Source organism: Pleurodeles waltl, chromosome 3_1 (assembly GCF_031143425.1).
Source record: "Pleurodeles waltl isolate 20211129_DDA chromosome 3_1, aPleWal1.hap1.20221129, whole genome shotgun sequence".
Lineage (NCBI taxonomy): Eukaryota > Metazoa > Chordata > Amphibia > Caudata > Salamandridae > Pleurodeles > Pleurodeles waltl.
In genome coordinates, this window is record NC_090440.1 from 1993291236 (window position 1) to 1993315604 (window position 24369).

Sequence of the window (24369 nt, forward strand, 5' to 3'; positions counted from 1 at the left end):
AAACATATTTTCACTTTTACATTGTACACTTTCAACTTCCAACCTCCTTTTAGACTGCAGACTGCGCCAAACTGTTTTGCTTCACTAATGACTGAGCTGAAACAGTCATGCTCTGACAAAAATCTCTGGAATGCGCTTCTTAGCTTAAAGAAGACATTTATTATTTCACTACGCAAGGTTCCTAAAAGAAAATTAGCATACTGAAAGCACACATTAAAAAATGGTCACAGCAATGAAATGAAAGAATGTACAAATGATCTCCACTGCAATATACACAGCAAATATGTGTAGCTATATTGTAATGCAAAGCAAATAATGAATTAAAAAATATGCATTACCTTGAGAAAAGGTCATCATTGCTTCATCTCCCTCCTATTCAGCATCAGATCTCCAGATCCCAGAATCGATTGTGGAGAGAGAGATCAATTATCCTCACGGGAAGGATGGCTCACTCCAGCGTCCTGGATGTCCCTGAGATCTGTAAACACTCTGTCCCCGGTCCATCTGGTCTCGGCCTCTTCTACTTTGAACAAACAAGAAAGGAAAAGTCTAGAACATCCCTTTCCCTGCAGAAGTTTATTTATTCAAAAAATGCTGATTGCTTTAGGCCTGCTTTGAAAATAACATGTCGGGACCTGGCCACAATCCCAAGGTACCAATTCAAAACAAGTCCGTCCCCTTCTGTCTGAGTACATTCTTATCAGCCTAAGCCTTTGGTGGGGAAAAAAACACGTGCACATTGTACAATGTGGAAAACTACTTGCAGCTTTTAACGTGTCAGTGACTAATGCTAAAATAAAGTCAATAGGCAAAATTAAGTTGTTGGTCACTAATGTGACAGTCTACTGCTAGGCTAAGTGCATTGTGGAGTCAGTCCTCAAAACTCACATATCATTACACTATATATTATTAGCAGGGTGGCAGAGGTCACTGGAGCGTTCTAAGGTTCTCAACAAAGCCCCTGAAATTGGACTTTTAAATGGTTTAGTCTTTACCTTAACAGTTTGCTCACTAGAGCATGGCCAAGAAGGCAGCTACATTGGACGCTTCATAGTGAGCTTCGCATACAGACCATTTAACATCCTTTGTTTAGCCTGCCCATTTAGCCACAATTATCTGCGGGGTGCCGTCTGAGCCCCTTTCACAGTAAAACAGCACCTCCTGACATTATTATGTGCCTGACAGCGCTCCCGAAATAGATGTTATGTCTGACGAGCAGCGTCGTCTGAAAAGGTGGGACTACCAGGCGGGGGGCCTAGAAAGCATACATTGAAGTTTGTGAGGCCACACCTAGCATCATGCAGTGACCCTGATGCTATTAAGCACACCACCTGACTCCACTTGGGTAATCATTGGTGCACCGCATTCCCTTGTTGGGTCTGATACGTTCGTGGAGAGACTCAGTGAGGACACTGAATGTCACCATACAGCAAGCTGGTGAGTCATTTGGCGGTATGCACCTTGCGTATGGGTCCCTCCTCCCCTCTCTAGTGTGACTTACTACATTACTTTGTATGCTCGCCTGTCTGTCTGCTGCCCAGGCTTTTCTGCTACCCAGGGTTAATTGTGCGATGATCCTCTGTTGCTTGATTCCTAGGTGGGTCCCCATGTACAGATGCACTCCCATGCACTAAAGATTGTCCCCAGTGGAACTGATCCTTTTTTTAGCGACTCGTATAGTTTGTAGACCTCTTATATTTTGCCCCATCTCACTGTCTCATTGGATCCATATGAGCTCAGACCTACCATTGCCCATGTGAAACGCAGATGGTCTTGAGCTCATTGTTTTGGTACAGTCCCCGAGTCCCTGCACGTATTGCTGCCATTGGGCCCACCCATCTTGGACAGTGGTGCGAGCCCAAGTGATCGCAGGTGCACCCCCTCTCACTGCCATACAGTGCGCCACTGAGGATCATTTGAACGTTGATGCGACACAGTACATGAATATTGTCTTTTCTCAATTATCTACCTGCTTGCTCCATGGTCACGATATTACGTCAGTACCCTCACGTGTTGGAAGCCACACCTCACAGAATAATGATGATAAAGACCAAGGCCACTAAACCCTCACTACTGGAACTAATCAGTCATGCGCTGTTCCTTGCTCCTGTGGACTGCACAACAGAGGCCTTCAGCCACTTGGAGGCCACACTCCACACCCACTCCACTCACTTTGAAAAGGTGCTGCAATCAATTTTGGACACTAAAACATTGTTGAAGACTAGAATCGATGCTGTCTCACTAGATGTAAACTTTCCCTGAGCTGACCACCTCAGGCTAGTTGACCGAGCAGACGAGACAGAGTCCTCCCTGATCGTCCTGAGACCCATGTCAGGGAAGACAGGAAAAGATAAAGTTGCATGGCTCAGAGGTTGCCTCCTTACACCGTAGAGCGTAGGATGCCGAAAGACGATCCGGACGTTATAACATTCAACGATTGGGCTTCCCCGAATGCTCAGAGGGCCCCAATGTGGAACTCTTTGTTGAGTCATGGTTGATGAACACGGTATTGGCTGGCAAGGTTTCTAATTTCTTTTCAGTGGAAAGGGTGCATTGGATACCTGGTAAACTGCCCTTAAATCCCGACCCCCTTGGGAACCCTGCCATGGACTATTATCGCTCAGCTTCTTAAATTTTGGGACCTGGTGCTCCAGTTGTTCCACACAAAGGGCCTCATTATAACCTTCCGCCCGCCAAGGTTGGACCGCCGAGCGGCCGCCTATGCGGCCGCAATCCCACCGGCCGCATTACGACATCCCAGCTGGGCCGGCGGGGATGTCGTCCGTAACATTGGAGCCGGCTCCCAATGGAGCCGGCAGTGTTGCTGCCGTGCAATGGGTGCAGCTGCACCCGTTGCGCCTTAGCAGGGTGGGGCTGTGCCTGGGGGTCCCTGCACTGCCCATGCCACATGCTGCAGTCGTAATAAGGCAGATTGTACCTCCAGCCTGTTGGCGGTGCAATCGCCATAACAACCCTGGCCTTCTTTGACCGCCAGAGTTGTAATGAGGCCCATAGTGTCCTTGGTGATATGAGGGTGCCTCAATTACTGTACACCCTGACTTCATAGCGGAGGCCCAGTGGGTCCATGGCTCCTAGTCCAAAGTCAAACAGCGCCTTCGAAAACTAAACTTTTAAAATGCCCTCTTGTCCCCTGCAAACTGCGAATGGTGGATGGGGAGATATCTCACATCTTCTCCACCCCTAAAGATGTCAGGACCTGGCTGCATGCCAAAGGCCTATCTCACGTCCCACCTAAGGAGTCCGGTGCTGGAGACTGGCTGACACACCAAACTTGTTGATGCAAGCGGAAATCCACCAGGGCCTGCCATTCTTGAGACCAGGTGGCAGAGGAACAGGCTAAGGTGGTAAAGGAAGCATCACAACACAGCGTGAACTCTTTTCCTCTGCTGAAGGTCGACCACCCTTCAGACCCTGACTCAGACTCTGGTGGCTCTGGATCATCCAGCAATGCTCTTCGGCAGGGCATGAAGGTCACTTTACGATCGGCAGATGACTTGCAGTACATGCACAATTAAACTACATGGGTGAGCACTGACTAATCAGAATTTTGACAATTGAATGTTACTGAGGTAAGCCACTGTGCTCTGCCTTGTTGGATGGTGTGCCTACTGATATGGGCCTACACATAGGGTTCTTGGGCCCGTGCCTTTTTTCACTTCCCACAAGAGACTCCAAAGTGGAAATTTTTGCCTACTAACCTGTTTTTCATTATTGGTTTGATTATGTTGTCTTTGTATGCGAGTAAATGGGCGATACGAGAGATGGACACATCACGTGTGTCATTATATACAGATGATGCCCTGGTTTTCTTGCGCAAGGTTGGGACTTCTCTCCTGTCCCTAAAGCAGATGCTTGATGACTTTGGAACTATTTCCAGGCTCCTGGTTAGTTGGCCAAACTCTGCCTGGTTCCTTTCACCCCAACCCTTGAACTCCACAGAAATGCTACCCTGGTGCATGGCCTCAGATGGTGTCACGACACCTTTAAACACCTAGGTGTCCAGGTATACCATATGAACATGGCTCTTAAAGAAGAAAATGTAGACAGAGCAAAACGATCAATCAGGGGAAACCTTCCGTTTTGGTGCACTTTGCCCCTCTCCTCATTGGGATGGGTGTCTATCGCAAAAATGCTGGTCCTGCCTAGACTGCTTTCTTTTTTTGCCGTGCTTCCACTGGTACTCCCCAAGGCTTTCTTCCAAGAACTAAATGGTCTTGTGCTTGAATTGATATAGGGATCGGGTTGTCATAGGGTGGCACTGACTGTTGCGTAATGGCCCCTGCTGGAAGGGGGTCTGGGTGCACCCAAGTTTCAATTATGTTATGCAGCAGTGCATCTTCAATGGCCAACTGCTGGATGCTGCTCTCTGCCCTGAGCAAGCGGCGGTCTAAGACGCTTCGGGGGAGACTTGTATTTACACTTGGCTGATGGATCTTGATCATGGTCTCTGACGGTCACTGAACCATATGATGGTGGCACGAGCGTGTTGGCAATGATATGTGCACGGCATGAGCTCCCATATTCCCTACTGAACGTCCTTTTCACTGGAACACCTACCAGTTGTCCGCAAGCTGGTTGGAAGACATGACCTGGCACCTTGAGGATTGGCAGGGATTACTCAAGTAGGCGCTTTTTTTAAGCGGGATGTTTGTGTCCTTCCAGGCTATCATGGATAGTTACAATATCAGGACTAGACACTTCTTCACATACCATGCTGTCTAATGAGCCGTAAGGTCCACCTGGAATGCGGGTGAGGGGGAAACTACACCCTTGCCTGTCCTACATGTTCTCACATGTGGGGGTGGATGCCACACTTTATCCACCTTATACTCTACATTGCTCACAGACACGATGGGTGATACAGCAACTGCAGTAAACAAATGGGATGCAGTCCTTCTACAACTGCTCATGGATAAGTCATGGACGTGGGCGCTACAACACGTTAACATGTCCCGCAATCCCTGCTTCCTATACAACCAGTTTAACCACATGCATCATACTTAACTCTCCCTGCAAGGTATCAAACACATGTTTCCCAACTCAAGGCTGGAATGCCTTTGCTGTAAATTGACAGATGCTGACTTCCACCATATGCTTTGGGAGTGCCCTCCACTGTAGGTTTCATGGCATGAGGTTACGGCCACAGCAGTGGAACTCACGGGCCATGCATTGCTGTCTACTCCTGAACCCTTCCTGCTAGGCCTTCACCCTAGAACCAAGGGTGATAAGCACTTGCACCACTTCATAGATTTTGCCTTGGTACTCTTCAAATGACAAGTAGCAAAGCCTTCGAAGGCTTCCTCTGTACTGGACACACGTAAATGGCGCCACACACTCTTACAATGGGCACGGCCAAAGCCAACATATTACATATGTTACGCTCCAGAAAAAAGGGTGTGGTTGACGGGGGGAACTGGGACACATATATCCTCAAAATAGAGGCCAAAAATTACACTCGACCACCATGAAGCGATTGTGCCAGGAACCTCTTGAAAATCTAGTTTATGTACAAATGTACTAAGATATGATATAGACACCTCAACTCATGTGATTTCTGTGTTTTCCCTCTCACTGGCATGGCCGAGTGTTGTCCTAGTTAACAGGGCAGATTGGTCACCGCAATGTTTATCCTTGAGTATTCCCTGTAATACCCTCTTCATTTCTATTGTTTTATCTCTTCCTGTCTTATTAATAAGCTGTAGATTATTCAAGACTGGAATGCTCTATTGTTGGTGTGGTCCTCCTCACCTTGTACTCGCAGGTCCCTACATTGATGTAACAAGTGCTGTTGTCTGATCATGATATGTTCTGTGCATTATTCATACACTTCATTACTGATGTTTTTTGTACCATGACAATCTCGCAGAGGTTACCACTGTTGTTGCTTTAAAGGAATAAATACATTTAAAAAACGCAGTTTGCTGACTATGACACGGTTTTTTCAAAGTTACTGTCCACAGCATTTGAACAGGCAAACTGTTGAGAAATTGGGCTGGGGTTCATTTAGAGTTTAGCATAGCCGGTGACCGTCCATAAATTGAAGGTTCACCACCACCAAACTTGTGGTTTCCCTGCCCAATTCACACCCTGGTTACGAGTTTTCCAAAAAATGCCCCGGATTTTCCCCACAACTGGAGTTATCAATACTGGAGTATCAGCAACTCCCAGGGTGGGAAATATCCGAGCCATTACAAGTGGGACCACAGGATCCCTTCTTAAATGAAGAATCTGTAATTTGGGGGGTGGGGGGGGGGGGGGCGATTCTCTGTAATTTTACTGTTTTCTCTAGATTTTCATATATAGATTGTGGCTGAAAATAGATCATATAGAGAATGTCTACAAAAATAAACAGATCCACGAAACACTTCAGCTTTCATAATTCTGATGGGGATTATACCTTCTGTTGTCAGTCCTCTAGAGTTAAGAGGCCACTCGTAATGAGAGCCTTAGAGGGTGGGGTAACTGCAAGGTTTGTGATGGCGAATCCTCAGCTGGCTCTGCTGTCGGAAACTCTTGACCTGAAAACCTGTCCGCCAAGGTCAAAGTGGCAGTCACTGGGTCTTATTTAGGTGATGCGACCATCAATAGAGAAATAGAGAAAAGTCAGGGGTAATGGTTTTCTGTTTTTCAAGAACAAACTCTCACTGTGAGTTTATTCTTGAAAAACAAAAATGTTTACCAAGCAGAAGCAATAAATATGGGGCCTGCGCCACAAATTCTTCAAGTTTCAAAGCTGGCACCATAGCAGTAGCAAGTCGATTCTAACTGGCAGCACTTTGTCTGCAAAACCAAAATTTCCTTAATAGAACAAGAGACACTTTTGCACAATTTAAGTGGATTCTGACGAGGAGCCTTCTTGACCAGAGTTTTTAAAGAATATCAATCATTCATTACAGTCAGAAGTGGATTGAATGCAGTGCACCAGTGCTATTATAAACTCCATAAATGTCAACATTTTAGGTAAGGTAGGGGATATATTTTAACCCATTAAGCTACACCAGTAGTTAAACGGACTGCAACCTGAACAGCAAAATGATGAGACCAGGGAAATAAGGTTAACTCAATGACTGTTTCTAAATCCTTTGGTAACCATAAATCGACCCATTGATTCTTGGCATGGGCTGGGGATGCTTGAAGATACAACACTACTGTCAGATGAGAGCGGGCCAGATATTACTATCTCCCATCATGAGTGTATAACTGGTGTCTAACAACCATTTTGACGTTTATCTAACAACCACTTTGACATTTGCTTTGATGGTCCGACAAAGGCACAGTGGTCCAGGAGGATAACTGTGAACTTTAGTTTAGTGACAGTATGACCATCGATCCTAAAATGCTAAGCTTTTCCTCCCAGTTTCATGGATTACAAGACCTTGCAGAAAGTCAAAAACTCCAACAGTGTTGGAGAGGATTATTATAGTTTCATTCTTACCAAGACTGATTTGTTTTTGGAACCTTTTCCTACTACGAGTAGTGCTTGTAACCTGTTACATCTGTGTTGGAATTGAGGCAGATGGCACAGAAAACGTAGATGGACAAGCCATGGGCATGCAGAATGGATGCATATTTATAGTCCTTTGACCTCAAGATCGTAAAACTGTAAAGAACAAGGGGTATCCTTATGGTATGTGGCACAAGGTTCACTGAAGCACATTGTGGAAAGGAGTAGAGGACAAGTAGTTAATTACAGCAAGTCGCTTTTGTGTGGAGGCTGTAGCTGGAGAGTATAAACATGCACCACAAATGGGCATACAGCAGCATACTAACATAGTTTTACCAGGAGAAAACTGCAGAGTGTGTATACTTTTACGGGATGTTTGAAAGATAATGTTATGGGTGAAAAATAAGTTCACTGCTAGATACTAATAGCTGGAATATATTTTCCTAGAGTGCTGCTGTGAAGCCGGAGATGACAAACGTATACCTTTGCTGAAAGAGGTGTTTGCGGCTTTCCCAAAAACCCCTATTAACATTGACATCAAAGTGAACAATGACACGCTTATAAAAAAGGTAAAGTTTTGCTCTTTCCACTATAATCAAATAGGTCTTTTTTTGAAGGGGAATTGTTCTCTGTACATTTATCTTATTCGTAGGAAGAGTATGCTGTTGCACTCCCACAGTAATATATTCTTATTTTTAGAGAAACCCAAATTCTGACCTTATGCAAGTGACAAGTCCTTAGGCTCAGCGCCTTTGGAACTCCAGCTGTTGGGGCACTTTTACTGGAGGGTTTAATGCTAATTACCTCATTTGGAGTTGCCTGTAATTCATGTGCTGCAAGCACCTCTTGGGAAGTGTTGGGTGGTATCACTGCACGATTACGTTGGTGAGGTCATAATGAAGTATAACATGCTGTGTCAGAGGAACTGCCCAAATTGCCACGTTTGTCTTTCCATCCTCTTCCCTCTGTAAATGTTGAGCAATTAAGGGATAAATAATTAAGCATTTATGGTTTACACGTCATATTGTTCTTTGGTATAGTGTTCACTAAGGCTATCTAGTTGGCCTTCCATGCACTTATCCCAAATACTAGGCAGTTGTTCAAATTACATTTGTGCAGACTGGGAGTCCAGGGCTGGCTCTCACTTTTTTAACTTTATTCAACTGCTAATTGATATTTGAGTTACTTTTTTCGAAATGTTTTGTTCCTGTGGTCATAATTTATTAAACATAATATATGCAACTTCCTCCTGTAGGTTTCTGAACTGGTTTGCGAATACAATCGACAAAACTTAACAGTGTGGGGTAACGCCAATTACGAGATAGTCGAAAAGTGTCGAAAAGCGGTAAGTAGCAGAGCGTGGATGTTTGAGTATTGGTTGCTGGGCTCAACTGTAACCAAAACGGAGCTAAACACTATTATTTAATGAGCAAGAAAATATTTGAAATCATTTGTCAGTGTAACATTGAGGGATGTTGAGGACGTTAGAACGCCATCGTGACGGGAATTCCTCCATCGCGCAAGTCATACTTTAACATATATTAGTAAACTAATAGGGCAATATTAATGGGCAGCTTGTAAGCCAGGAGGCCAGGGTCTATGCAACCATACTGAGAGCTCCCCGCCGTCCTGGTTGGGATTTGTGTGCCTAAAGGTAATCTGCAGAAGTAGTGATTGCCTATTAAGTCGAGCTAAGTGCTGTGTGGGCTGCCATGTTGATGAGACCTGCTCTGCACTCTTTGTTCAGAAGAATGAAACCCCAGAGGAGGCTCATTTTGCAGAATAAAATAAAAATGCCCCTGATGCCCAGAGTTTTCTTCCTGTGTGTTAGAGACATTTTCCTGTATTCACTGATTTTTCTCACCTGGGACCACTCGAGCTTTGCCCTAAAGAAGGTGGGGTGGGTGTCACTTTGATCCGGAATTCCAGTATGGGCGCAGCATCCAATGAAAGGTTTCTGCCACAGACCCAGCTGAGGCTCCGCCATCCACCACTACAGAAACCTAGTGTTTCCTCACCCTCTCGGGAGATCCACTGCGATCTAAGGCCACATTTGTCTCACTTGCCTTGACTGAGGTGGCCTAATGAATCCGATGCTTTGCTTCGCTATTAACAAGTGTTTCATATTCAAACATTACCCCGTTTGGAGGCCTAGAATTGAAATGGTATCCTGAAATACAGTGGCATTAGAATGATATCCTGAAACTATTGGTAATCAGTCATACACAAAATGCTGCGGTTTATTCATTGTTAGTAAAGTTAAGGCAGTGGTTGGAAAGCTCCTCGACGGTTCTTCAATTTACAGTTCCCTTAGGGAGGATGCAAAGTACTGCAGACGCAGCCGCTTGCTTGGTTACCGACTAAAAAGCGCCGGGAGCCCATCTCCTCCGCCCTCGGGGACGTCTGCTGTTTATCAGTGCTGGCGTACATCCATTGTAAGGCTGTCTTCGTTGCACATTTATGTCCGGTCTCTACCTCCCTCTGACAGACGGCGTAAGCCTTTCATGTTGCGGTCGCCCTTGCTTTACTTCTCACGCGTCCCCTGCCGCGCGCATTGCATACGTCTGCAGCTCAGCCTTTGCATCGGGTGTTCATTGCTGCCGACCTCAACACATATGATTCTTACAAACGCACTAATACACTTACCAGGTTCAGTTGGAATCACCAAATAATAGCGTGCCTTGTCTTATTCGTCGCTTCCATTCATTTCACAACGTGCAGTATATCTAAGGTTGCAAATAAAGGCTGAAACACCGCCATCGGGGATACGTGGCAACATGATGTAGGACAGAGTCGTTATTTTCAGACTATTTCCAGAGATCCTCCGATGACATACACATTTACAGTTATACTGAATGTTAGTATTATTTTTTACTTACAAAAATATATCATGATTATGTATGCCGTTTCTTGCCGCACTTCAACCATATGTAATTGCTGTTGGTATCAGAAGTTACTTTGACCTACTTTAATGGTACTCCCTTTACTAACATCCGATGGGGGGGGGGGGGGGGAGGGGTGAATTGTGCGTGTTGGATTCAAACGAGTGACCTGCAGGCTTGTGGCATGTGACTTCAGCGGCGACGGTCGGCTAGGTGAGACACCTTGAGCTGTCAGAGCTTTACATTTAATTCTGGCTCAAGAGCAGCTGAGAGCTAATGTTATATGCAAGGAACTTTTTTCTTTTAGGCCATGTGGGGGTTAGACCAATATTATGTTTGTACTCAACATATATGTACATTTAGCATTGGGAACTTATACTTTGCATTTGGAAACTGAAAATGTTTGTAACTTGCTAATCCTGTTTAACTTGTTAATAAAAATATGGCATTTTCCCTTTTTAGAATTCAGAAATTCCTATACTGTTCTGCTTGCAACGTGTTCTGATCCTGGTTGGTCTGTTCTATACCGGCCTCTTGCCTTTCGTTCCCCTGCGAGAACAATTTCTCGAGATTCCCATGCCTTCCATCATTCTGAAGTAAGTGAAAATGTCATTGGGCTCTACTACTGACAAGGCTGTCCAAAATGTACCTATCAGTTTGCAGTGACTGCTTTTCTGAACAAAAACATTTTCTGTGAATTGTGTTTACTATTGTGATTAGTAATTGGTGAAATCAAGACGTACCTGATGACATGGTGCTTGGTATATGCACTCCTTGCAGAAAATAAACCGGGTTTCAAAAAATGAACGAAGAAATGAAAAACGAAAAGGGTAACGGAAAGGGCCGGGGCAAAAGAAAGACCAGGGCATAGTTAGAACTAGGACACAAATCAAGCAGACCGACCTTATAAATAGGGACGACGTAATAAAGCAAAACTATACAGTCGTAAAAGACACAAGTTGCTTCGCCTGCGAGTATCAAATCACAACAAACCCGTCAAGCAAGCACCAAGCATGTTCCTGTCACATGTAGTATTTAAAACAGTGCCCTCTCTCATCCTACATATCACAACCCTACTAAATGCATCAGATGTTAATTTATTGGCCTCTCCTTCCTTTCCAGTATATATTGAATGCCTTTGGACATGGGGGGGGGGGTTCGGGCGGAGGGGGGGAAAGATTTTATAAAAGAATCTTGTCACTTTAAGAACTTACTTGTGCCCCTAGCATTAGCTGTTAAGCCATTCCCCACCCATGCGTCAACAGCCGTGGCTGATCTAGTGGAGATTGTTCCCACCTGTTTACAGGGCAAATGGATTCGCTTCTCTATGGTGTTCCCCTCCTTTCAGGTGCAGGCTACTTTTGCTGTCTGCCTTTCATGGCAAGGGAGATTTACTAGGGGTGAATGTTTGATTTGCTCTGCATTCCGTTCATCATCTGTTGTTTTTGCTTTTGTCGCCCCCAAGTGGGAAGGGTATGCCCAGACGTGGGTCCCGTGCTTGCTATGCCACCAGATTCAAGCTAGCCTGCCTGATGATGGGTGATACCCTGAAACCGGTCCCAGGATGCTTGTTTCTGGTCCAGGGAGGACCTGCCCTGGCAGTTCGGGCTGGACTGTTGCCATGGGGAACACGGTCAAGACTGATTTGCATATGGCTGGGTCCAAACAGGAATAGCATGGCAAGCAAAAAAACTGATGGATTAAACCCAGATCTGTGACTGGGGGTGAATGCTTGATTTGCTCTGCATTCCGACCATCATCTGTTGTTTTTGCTTTTGTCGCCCCAAGTGGGAAGGGTATGCCCAGATGTGGGTCCCGTGCTTGCTGTGCCACCAGATTCAAGCTAGCCTGGCTGATGAAGGGTGATACCCTGAAACCGGTCCCAGGATGCTTGTTTATGGTCCAGGGAGGACCTGGCCTGGCAGTTCGGGCTGAACTGTTTCCATGGGGGACAGGGTCAAGACTGATATGCATATGGCTGGGTTCAAACAGGAATGGCATGGCAAGCAAAAAAACTGATGGATTAAACCCAGATCTGTGACTGGGGGTGAATGTTTGATTTGCTCTTCATTCCGTCCATCATCTGTTGTTTTTGATTTACAGTGTAGACATATTACAACAAACAAGGACTCTAGTGAGTTATTTGATTTCCAGACCGTTTATTACCGTTTAGAAATCAGTTTCTCCATCAAGAGATCTTCACTGATTTTTAAGAACACAGAGTAGCCCACATACAAACAGTATCATGGGACACTTTTTCAGGGATAAATTTGTAAGAAATGGATTATTTGGGATGGACAACGGTGCACCTCAAGGAATAACCACAGCCCTGTTTAGGATGAACCCTCCAAGTCACTAAGTTGACCAGGGCTCAACCCGCTGGTAGATAGCACAGGGCAGATTTGCTTAACTTAGGGCAGTGTGTAAAGTATTTATGCAGTGCAAAACTAGTAGTAAAGCCAGAACACAAAGTAATAAAAATCCCAACCCAAACTAGAAAATAGAATAACATGTAATAATTAAATTGACACCGAAATGACAAGAATCCAGTCAGGTGAACCGGAGATATGAATTTTAAAAGTTTTAAGTATAAATAGCACATAAAAGCTCAAAGGGCCAATGGTAGTCTGTGATCTCAGAAAACTGGGATCTTGCCAAAATTTCAGGCCGAACGTGATGTAGTGCATGTCTGATACACCAACCATGCTTGTCCTGGTCACAAATGCTACCCTACGACTTAGACTCTTAAGTCACAATCATCCAGGGAAGTGCACTACTAAGGCCCACATGACCTCAGGGACTCTCAGGGAATCAAGCAGCAAAGTCCAGTCCTAGCCATGTGAACGCTAGGCAGCTAGGCACTTTAGGAAAAAGGGATTTTGCAGCTTATGATAATCCCTGTAGCCCAGGCTTCACCCAAGGAGTAGCTTATGAGCTACTGATAGTTCTCCAGCTACCTGTAACTAGCTCTCCTGTGTGCAGCCCAGTGAACTAAATTAGGCGCTTTTGCTTGGCTGAATTAATATAATATACCAAAATGGAAAAACATGTATTTTAGACTAAAATGTGTGCATTTTCAGAACTAATAAGCTGATGTATGGGGAAAAATGGTTGAATTTCCAAAATATATTTAAATATATTCAATAAATATTCAAATATATTTAAAACTGATATGTTAGTAAAATATCAAAATCAAACAGTGTTAGGGATACTATTACTAATATTATTAACTTGATGCTGGGGCAGTGCATATATGTCTGTTATGTATTACGCATGTAGAGGCATCTCCCATTGAGATAGCATTTTTTACACTACGACTGTCAACTATGCCTGCTGCACGGAGGTGATCACTGCTAGTAATAATATATGTGGTGGCCACTAACGTAATCTTATCTGATGTGGCTTCTATTACATCTTTAATAATATTAGTAGCTCTGTATGATTTTCGTTGAACCAGGTAGCTCTTATTACAGAAAAGGTTGAAGACCCCTCCTGAAGCGCACAGGAGATAACCCATGTCATCTTTGGAGTCCATTGCTTTGTCTTGGGTACAGGATTGAGCAGATCCAGTCCTTCAGGGCTCCTCTGAGGTCACAAACAGCAGGTCCAGGCCTCTTATGTTCTTCTGCAAGTACAGAAGTGTTCTGAATTGAGTGCCTGGCGGTTTCACATTTATGCATGGTATCTGCTAGTGGGTGAGGTGACTCCTCACCAATGAGATAAAAGTTCCTGGGGTCAACCCTACCAGCTTTTGCATTAGTTCTTGTTTGCCTTACTACAAACAGGTCCAAAATGCTATGTGTCATGGCATTTTCAAGATGGTGAAAGTCTTCAGTCACACTAAACATGGGCTCTGAGGGCTGGGTTTGTGTGGGAGGTTCATTTTTTAAATCATCAGTGTACTTCCACTTCTAACACTAAAAAGACTACCCACAACAAACCCAAAGAAAACAACCTAGGACAAAAGCAGGGCCCTTTGGCAACGAGACAGGGGATATGCAAGAATTGTTTTGGCATACTGTTCTCTTGCTTTCAAGTGCATCATAATTGTTACATGTGGCTTAACAGACCTGTTAGGCAGAATTTCAAAGTGTGCTGTCACAGGATGCCAACAGCCCCTATTCTAAATATTCTTTGAAGTTTAGACGAGTCACCTCTGCCCATCCAGGTCAGCCTATATGGTCCTGGAAGGTATTTCTTACCTCTTCCACAACTATTCATCACTAACCACTGTCTGGACTACTGCTAATGCAAATTACCTTTTGGGGGCTTCAGGCAGGGAAAAAGTGACTTTCTAAAACTAACATTTCCTCAGTATTTATTAAAAATCTGGCTTCACCAGTGAATTGGATTTTTAGTAACTACTACAAATAGGGGTTTAATTTTTTTTTCCTATCTGGTCCCTTTCCTGAGACATAGCGTTAGTATTTTAATTTGAAATCTGTTTTTCTAGATAGGACAGCTAGGCCTGCCATAATTAAAAAAGCTTTTTGAGCCTCTTCACAGTAGGGACATGGTAATATTAATTTTCAATATGTCCCACTTTAAATACCATCCACCCTATCAGGTGGCCTACAAGGCTTACTTTGGGGTGCCTTACTAATATTCAGAAGGGAGGGTTTGACCTTGTAAAAAGGGTTCTTTTAACATATCCAGTGCTTAATTTGTGAACTAAAGAGTGCTGATTCCCGAAGCTCTGGTCAGAAGGCAGTGGCAGGTGCAAGTAAACATTGGTGTGCCAAATAGCAAGGCTGATAGTCTTTAATTCACCACCAGACATTCCCTGCCCCCTCTTGCAGGTTTCTGCTTTCTTCTTTTGTGACTGTTTCACCATCTTTCTCTTCTTCCGTCTTTCCGTTCTGTGTGTTTTTCCCTCTCATGCACTCAGTAAACATTTGATGCAGGAAATAAGTGCCAGTCCCTAAAAATAAGTGCTGGTGGCCCCCACTGGCACCCACCGGCTGAACTAAGCATTGAACAGGTCATAATGCAGGTGATACATTGCAGCAGGCAGTCTACACAGGGTAGGCCTGTTCACTGCAAAGGATGGCACCACAGGTGCTGCAGTCCACAAGTGACATTGAACGCCCAGGCACTAGGTGTGCTTTCTACACCACACATTAAGGACTTACAGGCATGTTAAATGTGCTGATTAGGAATGAGCCAATGTAACCATATTTGAAGAGAGAGAGCAGGTATTCTACTGCTGCTTAGCAGGGGTAAATGACACAGAATTCTAAAGCCAGCAAAGCAGATAAGGCAAAAATCTGATGTGACCACGCAGAAAAAGTGGGTTTCCTGCACAATGGCTCTTTTTTTTTCATATACGTTTATTAAAATTTGGCGCATTTCATCTTTTAAAAAACAGATGTCTTTTTCTACTATAAATTTGACAAAAAGGTCCACATTAAGACAAATTGCTCTATACCTTTAAGCCCATGCTGTCACAGAAGGCACAGTTTTCATCGGAAGCCTGAATAAAGGTTAAGAATCTTAACCTCTTACCATTTAAGGAAACAAACCCAAGAAACGTAACCTCTATATTGTCGTCTTAGTTCACCAAAATAGTAAGTTATGTAATTTATAAATTCAGCAAGCATCCTACAGTAGAAAAAAATCATCACACAATCTTCACTCCTATTCATAAATTGCAAATAAAATAACAAGTTCACCCACAACATCACAAGAAATTATGTTGGAGATAAGATACACAAAAGGATAGCTCTAATGTGGTATTTTTTTATCCTGGGTTCTTTCTAAAGCCAAAGTCTACACTGTATTGTCTTGCAGTTGTCTTCATACTATTGCTCAGCAAATATTAGTGATCAACAGGCTGCTAAGCAAAACTGTGGTAGCCATTTCACCTTCAAAGAAGTAAACTTTGGCTCTTTTTGTTAGAAATGTGTTTTCTTTCTGATTGAAGTGACGCTATTCAATGGGATACAAGCTGTTTCAAAGTTGCGATTCCTGTATGGGTTGGACCACAGTTAACAAAACTGTTATTGTATTTCCTGATGTCCATAGTCTTTTCTTATAGCTCTCTTCACTGATTAGATAAGAAGTGAGCTTTGAGCCAGGAAGGATAGAGTTGAAATGACTGTTAGAAGCAAAGTGACTGAGTAATGTGTACATCTGAGAAAATCAGTCGTTAAAAGTAGGATGGGTTTTTAATACTTTGGCGGTTCTGTGAAAAACAGTGTATGGTTTATTTGAGCATATTTCTGTTTCTATTTATAAAACATGCAAAGACCTTGCAGCAGCAAGAGAGTAAGGCAGATTGAAACAAGAGGAGGCAGTCAAGGCAAGTTTTTAAGGCCTTGTGGATTTTCAGATAACAAGGATTAGATCGACTCTCAAGTGGTAGAGCCTTCCAGAGTGGCACAGCACCAAAGGTGAAGGTTCACCCGCTGCACCGTTTTAAACTTAGGAATGAGATTCTGAGCTTGAAGAGAACACGCCGGAAAATAGTAGTGAAAATGATTTGCAATAACGGGAGCTCCTGTGTTGTGTAGTCTATTAAAACGGATGCATACACTGCTAAAAAGTCCCATTCCTGTATGACAAGCCAGTGTAGTCTATTGAAACTGCCATAGAAATTAGAAGGGTTTAGTTCTTCAGCCTTGGATCTTTCATAGTGAATCATTCCCCTGTGTTGCAACAGGAGTACCTCAGTAACTTTGTAATAGCAGTGTAAGACACTGGCAGATAAAAAGGGTGATGACGGTTTGTTAGCACATCCACCTCACTATAAATGGCCCAAACTGTAGTCAATGAGGCAAAATTACTGTCTGCCTCAACCCTCCCAGAGGTCTTCACTCTCAGATTCCCACAGCACATCTTGTGGAAGGGAGTTCCAGAGCTTTGTCCTTGCTTCAATACAGCTAAGTGAACTTTTATGCCTTTTCTTGGGCTGTAAGTGTACTCCTACCCTGCTGTCTTGAAAAATGGCAACAATGGAGACATCTAAGAAAATAAATCCTTTTAAAGACTGTGATTCATGTAGAAAAATTAGTTTTCTCTGATGTCCCTCACAAGAGTTATACTTGCTGCCTCTATCCAGATCGCAAAGACTACAAAATCTCCAAAACATTCTCTGCCAAGACTCTTCATGTCGGTGAGGGGAGACTTCTCAGATAAATTAAAAAACAAATAAAGCATCTGAACACCCTTCTTCAAGGGATGAATCTGAGGCTGGTTCCATTGAAGCTGCGGAAAACCTGATGCTCCTGAACCCTTAAGGCCAAATCTAGGCATAAGAACTCTTCCTCAAGAGAACGAGAAAAAAGATACAAAAAGACTGTCAAAAAAGTCAGCAAGTATGACTTCGTGAGAGTGAAGATAAAAGCATTTCCCAGTGTTTGTTTCCACCATCATCTCCGCTCACTAAAAAAAAGTGAAGATCTTCTCAGCGTTTGCAATAAGCTCACTGACAATGTCAACGACAGCTGATAGCTATCACCAATCCTTCGTCTACGCCTCTGAAGGTGAGAAAACCTCATGCTAATCCACATGGAGGAGAGTTAGTGTCAAATCCACTGCTAACCAAAAGAATAAACTATGGACCTTTCGTTGGCAGACCCTTTGGTGACTTGTCTATAACTGAACCATCAAGAGTATATACATCGTCAATGACACCCCCACCAACAACACTCTTTGGCAACACCACCATTCCCAGGTTTACTGGCGCTGATGCCACTACACATGACTTCGCTTTACCCAGAGAATACATATCCAAGCAAATTTCGAGCTAAGCCTCCAAGTAAGCTTCTACCCATGAGAGTGGAAGATGAGTCAGATCCAGATGATCCTTTTGGAGAGGCTTATAGTCCAGGGCAAGTGAACTGGACTGAGAGGAAGAGCAAGCATGTTCTCCAAAACCACAGCTTGAAACGTTCTAACCACATGTTCCTCTCCAACACTGGAAAGAAAGAGAATACTATGACCCTGCTATGATCCTTAATAATCATTGTATGAGGATTCTGGCCTATGATGAGATTGCCAGTGGACGTTGCTAAAGATCTCCACTGCATTATGGCAGGATTTTACAGGCATTTTCCGACTGGTCCTAAGCGGAGGCCTGCACCTTTTCCATCCCACCAAACACTGTCCTGCCAGTCACCTGCACCAAGGACATTACCGGAAGACGAACAGCATCCAACTCAAACCCCACGTCGTCCAGAGCACATTTCTTAGCTGTACCTCAACCATCAATCCAGGTAGATTTGTCTGATGATGATCAAGATACAGATGCAGAAGAAGGCAAAATATGCCCAAGAGACCTGCCAAGAGGAGACAAATGGGATGATGATATCCTGCCTGTTACAAACCCACCAACTTCTTCGCCCGTGAATTCATTGCCAGATGATATCGCAAGTTTCATTCTCTGGTGGATAAGGCTGAGAATACATTCGACTTACATGTACCTTTCAAGGAAACTGACTGTTTCTTGTGCAACTTCAAGGAACCATTAAAGATGTCAGTCAAGGTATTACACCTAGTGGATCACATCTGACAAGAAAGAAAAAAACTGATGCAAACACCAGCTACAATAGCAGTTGTAGCACTGCAAGTAGACAAGAAATAAAAATCTCTGAGAATACGCCTTTTTGGTCAACCTAAAGCAGACTCGGTCATCATGCAAGTAACACAGTGGCAGTCCAGGAACTCAATGTAATTTTTTACAGCACCACTTGATGGTTAAGGCTGCAGAATGGCCATGGCAGGGGATAGGTTTTTTCTCTATGTCTGCTAGGTTTTTTCCATATGTCTGCTATGTCCATACAGGCTGATAATGCCATGAAAGTTGTTGTAGGCAGACACGACAGACAGATGTGGACTGACATGCCCCATAATTAGACTTAGTGCCAGAAGATTAAAAAAAAGCAAAGGCTATTCTTCATCGGCTGCACTTATAGACTCAGCAATGAACATATCGAATATAGGATGCAAGAGCAGCTGTATTGCGCATGCAAAGATAATTGAGAGCCACCTCATTCAGACCAGAAGTTAAAAAATACAAAATCATGGCTAATGCCATTAGATGAAGAATGGCTGTTCTGTAAGCATGTGGAAGATCCGCTGCAAAGTATCCAAGCAGACAGGGCCACAACCAGGTCTCTGGGCGCCCTGCAACAAAGAAAGTCTCACTCCTTTTGACTAAGAGCGAAAATGCAATCTTGCAGAGGTTTATACCAAAGCTATAGAAACACATCGTAGCAACCAGCCTACATGCACCAATGTACTTTCAGGATTCTGTGCCCTAGCAGCAAAAACAAATTTCTTATAGACCGTGACAACAGTCCTGCTCAAGGCAACTACAACCAAAGGGTCAAGACGCCAGGGGTCAGACAATTTCCAGGCACAGAATACTAAGCATGCAGAATTTCTACCTTCTTCAACAGTCGGATGGCAGTAACTTCAGACAAAGTGGGTACTGAAAACCATCCACTGTCTTGGATAAAAAAACAAACACCTGCATTTGTTGTGGAAGAAATTTGATTCAAGCTACAGAAAGGAGATAGGGAGCTGGTCCCAAAGCATTGTCAAAATGTAGGATTCTACTTCAGCTCCATTTTTGCAAAAATCAAAAGCTGCAAAAAAAGTGGAGGCCTATTCTAGAGCTATATCAGCTCAATCAGTATATGTGAAAAACAGTCATTCAGGATGGTCACACTATAGGAAGTTTTACCAGTACTAATGAAGAAAGAATTTGTGGCATCATTATATTTTCAAGATGCTTACTTCAACATTCCTGTTCACAGGACACAACACAAATTCCTAAGATTTGAGATCGCAACTGACAGTTTTGGGTGCTTCCCTTTGGCCTTCAGTCTACCCTTACCTAGACTACTGAATGGTCAAAAGCGCATCCATTAAGTCTCCCAGCAACTCGACAAAATAATGTATTAAACTCGTAATTACTTCAGGCCTTCAATTGAACAAAAACAATTCTGCTCTAATACCGTCAAAGAAGATTCAGTTTTCAGGGGAAAGTAATAGACACTGCACAAGCAAAGGCATTTCCCATCAATTGGGACACACATGGTTTTATCAGCACTAACAAAACAAATATTGAGACAGAAGGAATAAAACTATGCCTACTAAAAAGACTGCTAGGCGTGATTTCCCCTGCATTGTGCTACTACCATTCTGCAGACTGCACATGAGGCCCATACAAGAGGAGATAGACATGCAGTGATCCAAATATCCAGTTCCTTTAAGGACAAGGTAATAGTAACAGCAAAGATGAAACCAGGGCTGTGTACTCTCTATAAGTTGTATGCATGATTCATTATGCTGACCCCATGTTGAAATTCATACTGTAATTTATTATGATTTGTGACCTGTATTGTTTACGCTGTATTATGAGTGTTTTTCTCGCTAAACTAAAAAAATAAAAATAAAGATCCCATGTGGGAGACATAAAAGCGCCTTCTCGTTCAAACAATCTTCATTGATAATCACGCACATACACTTACAGAAATATGATATTGCTCCTTTAAGGGTGTCCACATTTTCAATGTCCAATCATGCCTTGTCAGTGTCAGTTACCTAATTTGTTTTTCTGGCTCCTGAAACAGGATCCTCAAGTTCACTGAGCTGGGCCTTTTTGTTTTTTCCAAACCAAAACTTTTAGAAGTCTTTGGATTTTAATTTGTTTTTAAGGCTGTGAGTAGTTTTCAATCACTGACAGAAAATATTTTACATTTGACAATATGCGTTCTGTTTCCGTTCTGTGGCATTGAGCCTTCCAAAAAAGGATCTTATTACAATCTCCACATTTTTTGCCTGTTCCTGACTCGCATGTGAAAAATGTGAGCTTTGAGCCAAGGTGTTAAGGAGATAGAGAAGGTATAGATAGAGGATCAGACATCTAGGCAAATAAGACCTCAAACATCAAGAATCCTTTTTTGGAAGGTCCAAAGAACAAGGAGAAGGGACGCCTTCTAATTTACCTCCTACAGCAGTCTACGAGTACTCCACCAAAGGGAGATCCAGTAGGAGATCCAATTCAACGTCTAAGTCAATGATATGAATGTCTCAATGCTGCATACCTGAGAGCCATCAAGAGCTGGTTGCCAAGCCTGCAACCTATTGTGGAAGAGACCAGAAAGGACACAACAGAAGTGGAGTGCCCTAATTTTCATTTGGAGGAACATAATTGTTAGACTAATCACCCAATGCATGTTGGGACCCCAGAACACTGATAGCCAATATAAATATAGTTGTGGGCCGGTAAAGAGTACAGAATACTGCAAATCACATCCAAAAAGCCTATCTAAATGACAATTTCTTAATATTTAGACACTGCAGTATATCATTAACTCATGGATATCATTCTAAACACTACATTGCCGCACCTAGGAAGAGAATGTGCTGCCTAACATTTCTAAACAGAGAGGAGAAGATGTGCCAGTATAGCCTTGCATGGAACCAATCCAAGTAGCATGCTTTAGGAACCCAAGGCGTTATTGTCCCATGAGGTATTGTTCTGGCAGTTTTTTTTTGGCCTTGTGGGATCCTCTAATACTGTGGGAGGTCTAACACCCATTTTTCTCAAAAATCCATTCGGAAACTGCAGTTTCTTTTACTTCGTGTCTTTTAGTGGTAAAATGTTTGAAAATGTTCTTAAAGGTGTTTTAGTCTTTCATTTCCATCAGTTTTCTAGTGATGTGCAATCACTTTTTGTGAAGTGCCCTCCTTGAGGAAGGAAAAAGGCTGGCAATGGGTCTATGACAGGCATCTCCAACGAGTAGATTGTGAGCTACTTGTGAGTAGCTCTCCTTTGTGCAGCCCAGCCTAATAAATTAAATTATGCTTGGTTGAATTAATAAATGCATCCCAAAATTGAAAATAATTTATTCATGACGAAATTGTGTGAATTTTTAGAACTAATAACTTGATGTTCGGAGGAAAAAACAGTTAATTTCCAAAATATATTAATGCTTACATTTGAGTGATAAATCATGAGTCACTGGTTAGACTTATTTACAGATATTTTTACCTTGGTGTCAGGGGTATTGCAACCATGGCTGTCTTGTATTAACCATTTAGAGGCAGTACAAATTGATAAAGCCCTTTTCACATTACTGATGGCAACACTGCCTGATACACTGAGATAAAAACTGCTGGTAATTTCTCATAGGGTGGCCACTAATGTAATCTTGTCTGATGTAACTTCCATTACTACACTAAAATATTTGTAGCTTGGTTTATTTTTCATTGACCATCAGTAGCTCATATTACAAAAATGTTTGGAGACCCCTGGTCTGTGACGTCTATCTTCTGGGTTCACATCTGTGTGAAGTTTGCCAACAAATGTCCAAAATAACTTTAAAGGAGAGAAAAGGCGTCAGACACCAAGGGAAGCTGAAAGACCACAATACCAAAGAAAAGAAAGTGACACTGACTCCACGGAAGCTTCTTCCTTAGCCATTACTTTTCCTTCTTCCTCCTTGGACTCCCATAGGGTGAATACAAAGAGAGCAAGTTACAAAAAGAGGAAAAAAAACATCATCACTATCAACCATTTTCTGTTTGCTGTCTAATGCATCAAGGACTTGGGTCATTAAAATAAATCACAGCACGCCATTGTTTTTCACCAACAGGCAAATCAAAACTATCAAGAGCATCTTCTTTATCATATCCACCAACAGTCATTTTAATGTCACCACAGCTTTGAAAGGCACAGTATTCAATGTCAGGCCAACACTCGCCATTGAAGCAGCATTCACCATCAAAGTATTTGCTGATGAAGCGCCATTCAATGTCACAATGCCATTTAATGTCACAAGACCACTCAAAGTCATATCACTACTCAATGGCTTGTGAGAGCTCTGAATATCATGATGTCAGCAGAAGACCCATTGCAGGAACATCTGCAGCCTCTCAATTTGCCACCACCTCCAAGAACTCAGCAAATAATAAGTCATACATCCGTGTCTCCTATACAGAAAAGACAAGTAACACCTGTATATTCTCCTGTAGTTAGACCATGGCAAGGACCTGTGTTGTCATCTTACAGGTTGCAATAAAGACAGAGTAATCACAGGTAACATTCCTGTCAAAGGGTTCAATCCACTCATTGGCTTTACTATCAGCAGCAACAACAGCAGCACCAACAAAGCCAAAGGTAGATGAACCACCAAAGATGAGGACTGAAGAATAAGTCCTCTCAGAAAAAACACTCTGGCTAATCAGGGCAGCTTCCCCTAAGTTGCAAACAGTGATTTCTTCTGCCTCCCCCAATCTGTTAACCACTCCCGCAGAAAATAATTAGAGAGATGGGTGCTAACCATTGTAAAAGATGACTGCGCACTATGTTTCAATGCACCTCCATGAGTTGTACCATCAAAGTCATCTAAAAAATTCCATCTAGCAGAACTGCGCAAGGAGCCAATATCTCTGATTTAAAAAAAAAAAAAAAAAAAAAAAAGAGCACTAGAACCATTTCCATATGCCCACAAGGAAAAAGACATTTATTCAAGATATTTCCTGGTTTGGAAAAAGCCAGAAGAAGGAATTCAGATTTACAGGATGCCTCCTTTCACATCCCCATTTTGAAGAAACAAAGGAAACTCATGCTGTTCGTAGTAGGTCACTCCCACTTTCAAAATGCAGTTTTTCCTTTTGGTCTTGGTCTAAAATCCACTCAGTCCTTCAGACAAGTGCATGGCAGTAGTGGCAGCCTATCTTGACCATGAGAAGATTTTCATGTACCCATATTTGGGTGACATGCTGATTAAAGCCTGCACAGTCCACAAAAAGTGATAAATGATTTACAGGCAGTGATCCATCTGCTGCATTGCTTGGGGTTGCACCTAAACCTTCAAACCTCAGTAACATCTCCTGAATAGACTCTAGGCACAGCATGTGTAAAAATGTTTTCTTCAGAGAAGGTCTGTCCGGGTGAAGTGTCCCTCTTCTTTTTATGTTGCAACCGAGGAAGGTTTTAGTGAGGCTTTGGGTACAGGCTGTAAAGCGATTCCACTATTCTCCACAAGAGAGATCCAAAATGAACAC

The 24369-nt window shown here is 43.0% G+C and overlaps 1 protein-coding gene across 1 annotated transcript in view; it reads left to right on the top strand.

Annotated features, from left to right (window-relative positions):
- Window positions 1-24369, top strand: part of GDPD1 (glycerophosphodiester phosphodiesterase domain containing 1) — a 243155-nt gene that overhangs the window by 158677 nt on the left and 60109 nt on the right. Inside the window, exons 5-7 of the mRNA XM_069226416.1 lie at window positions 7913-8034; window positions 8721-8810; window positions 10810-10943. Of these exons, the coding sequence (XP_069082517.1) occupies window positions 7913-8034; window positions 8721-8810; window positions 10810-10943 (346 nt within the window). The remainder of the gene's footprint in view (window positions 1-7912; window positions 8035-8720; window positions 8811-10809; window positions 10944-24369) is intronic.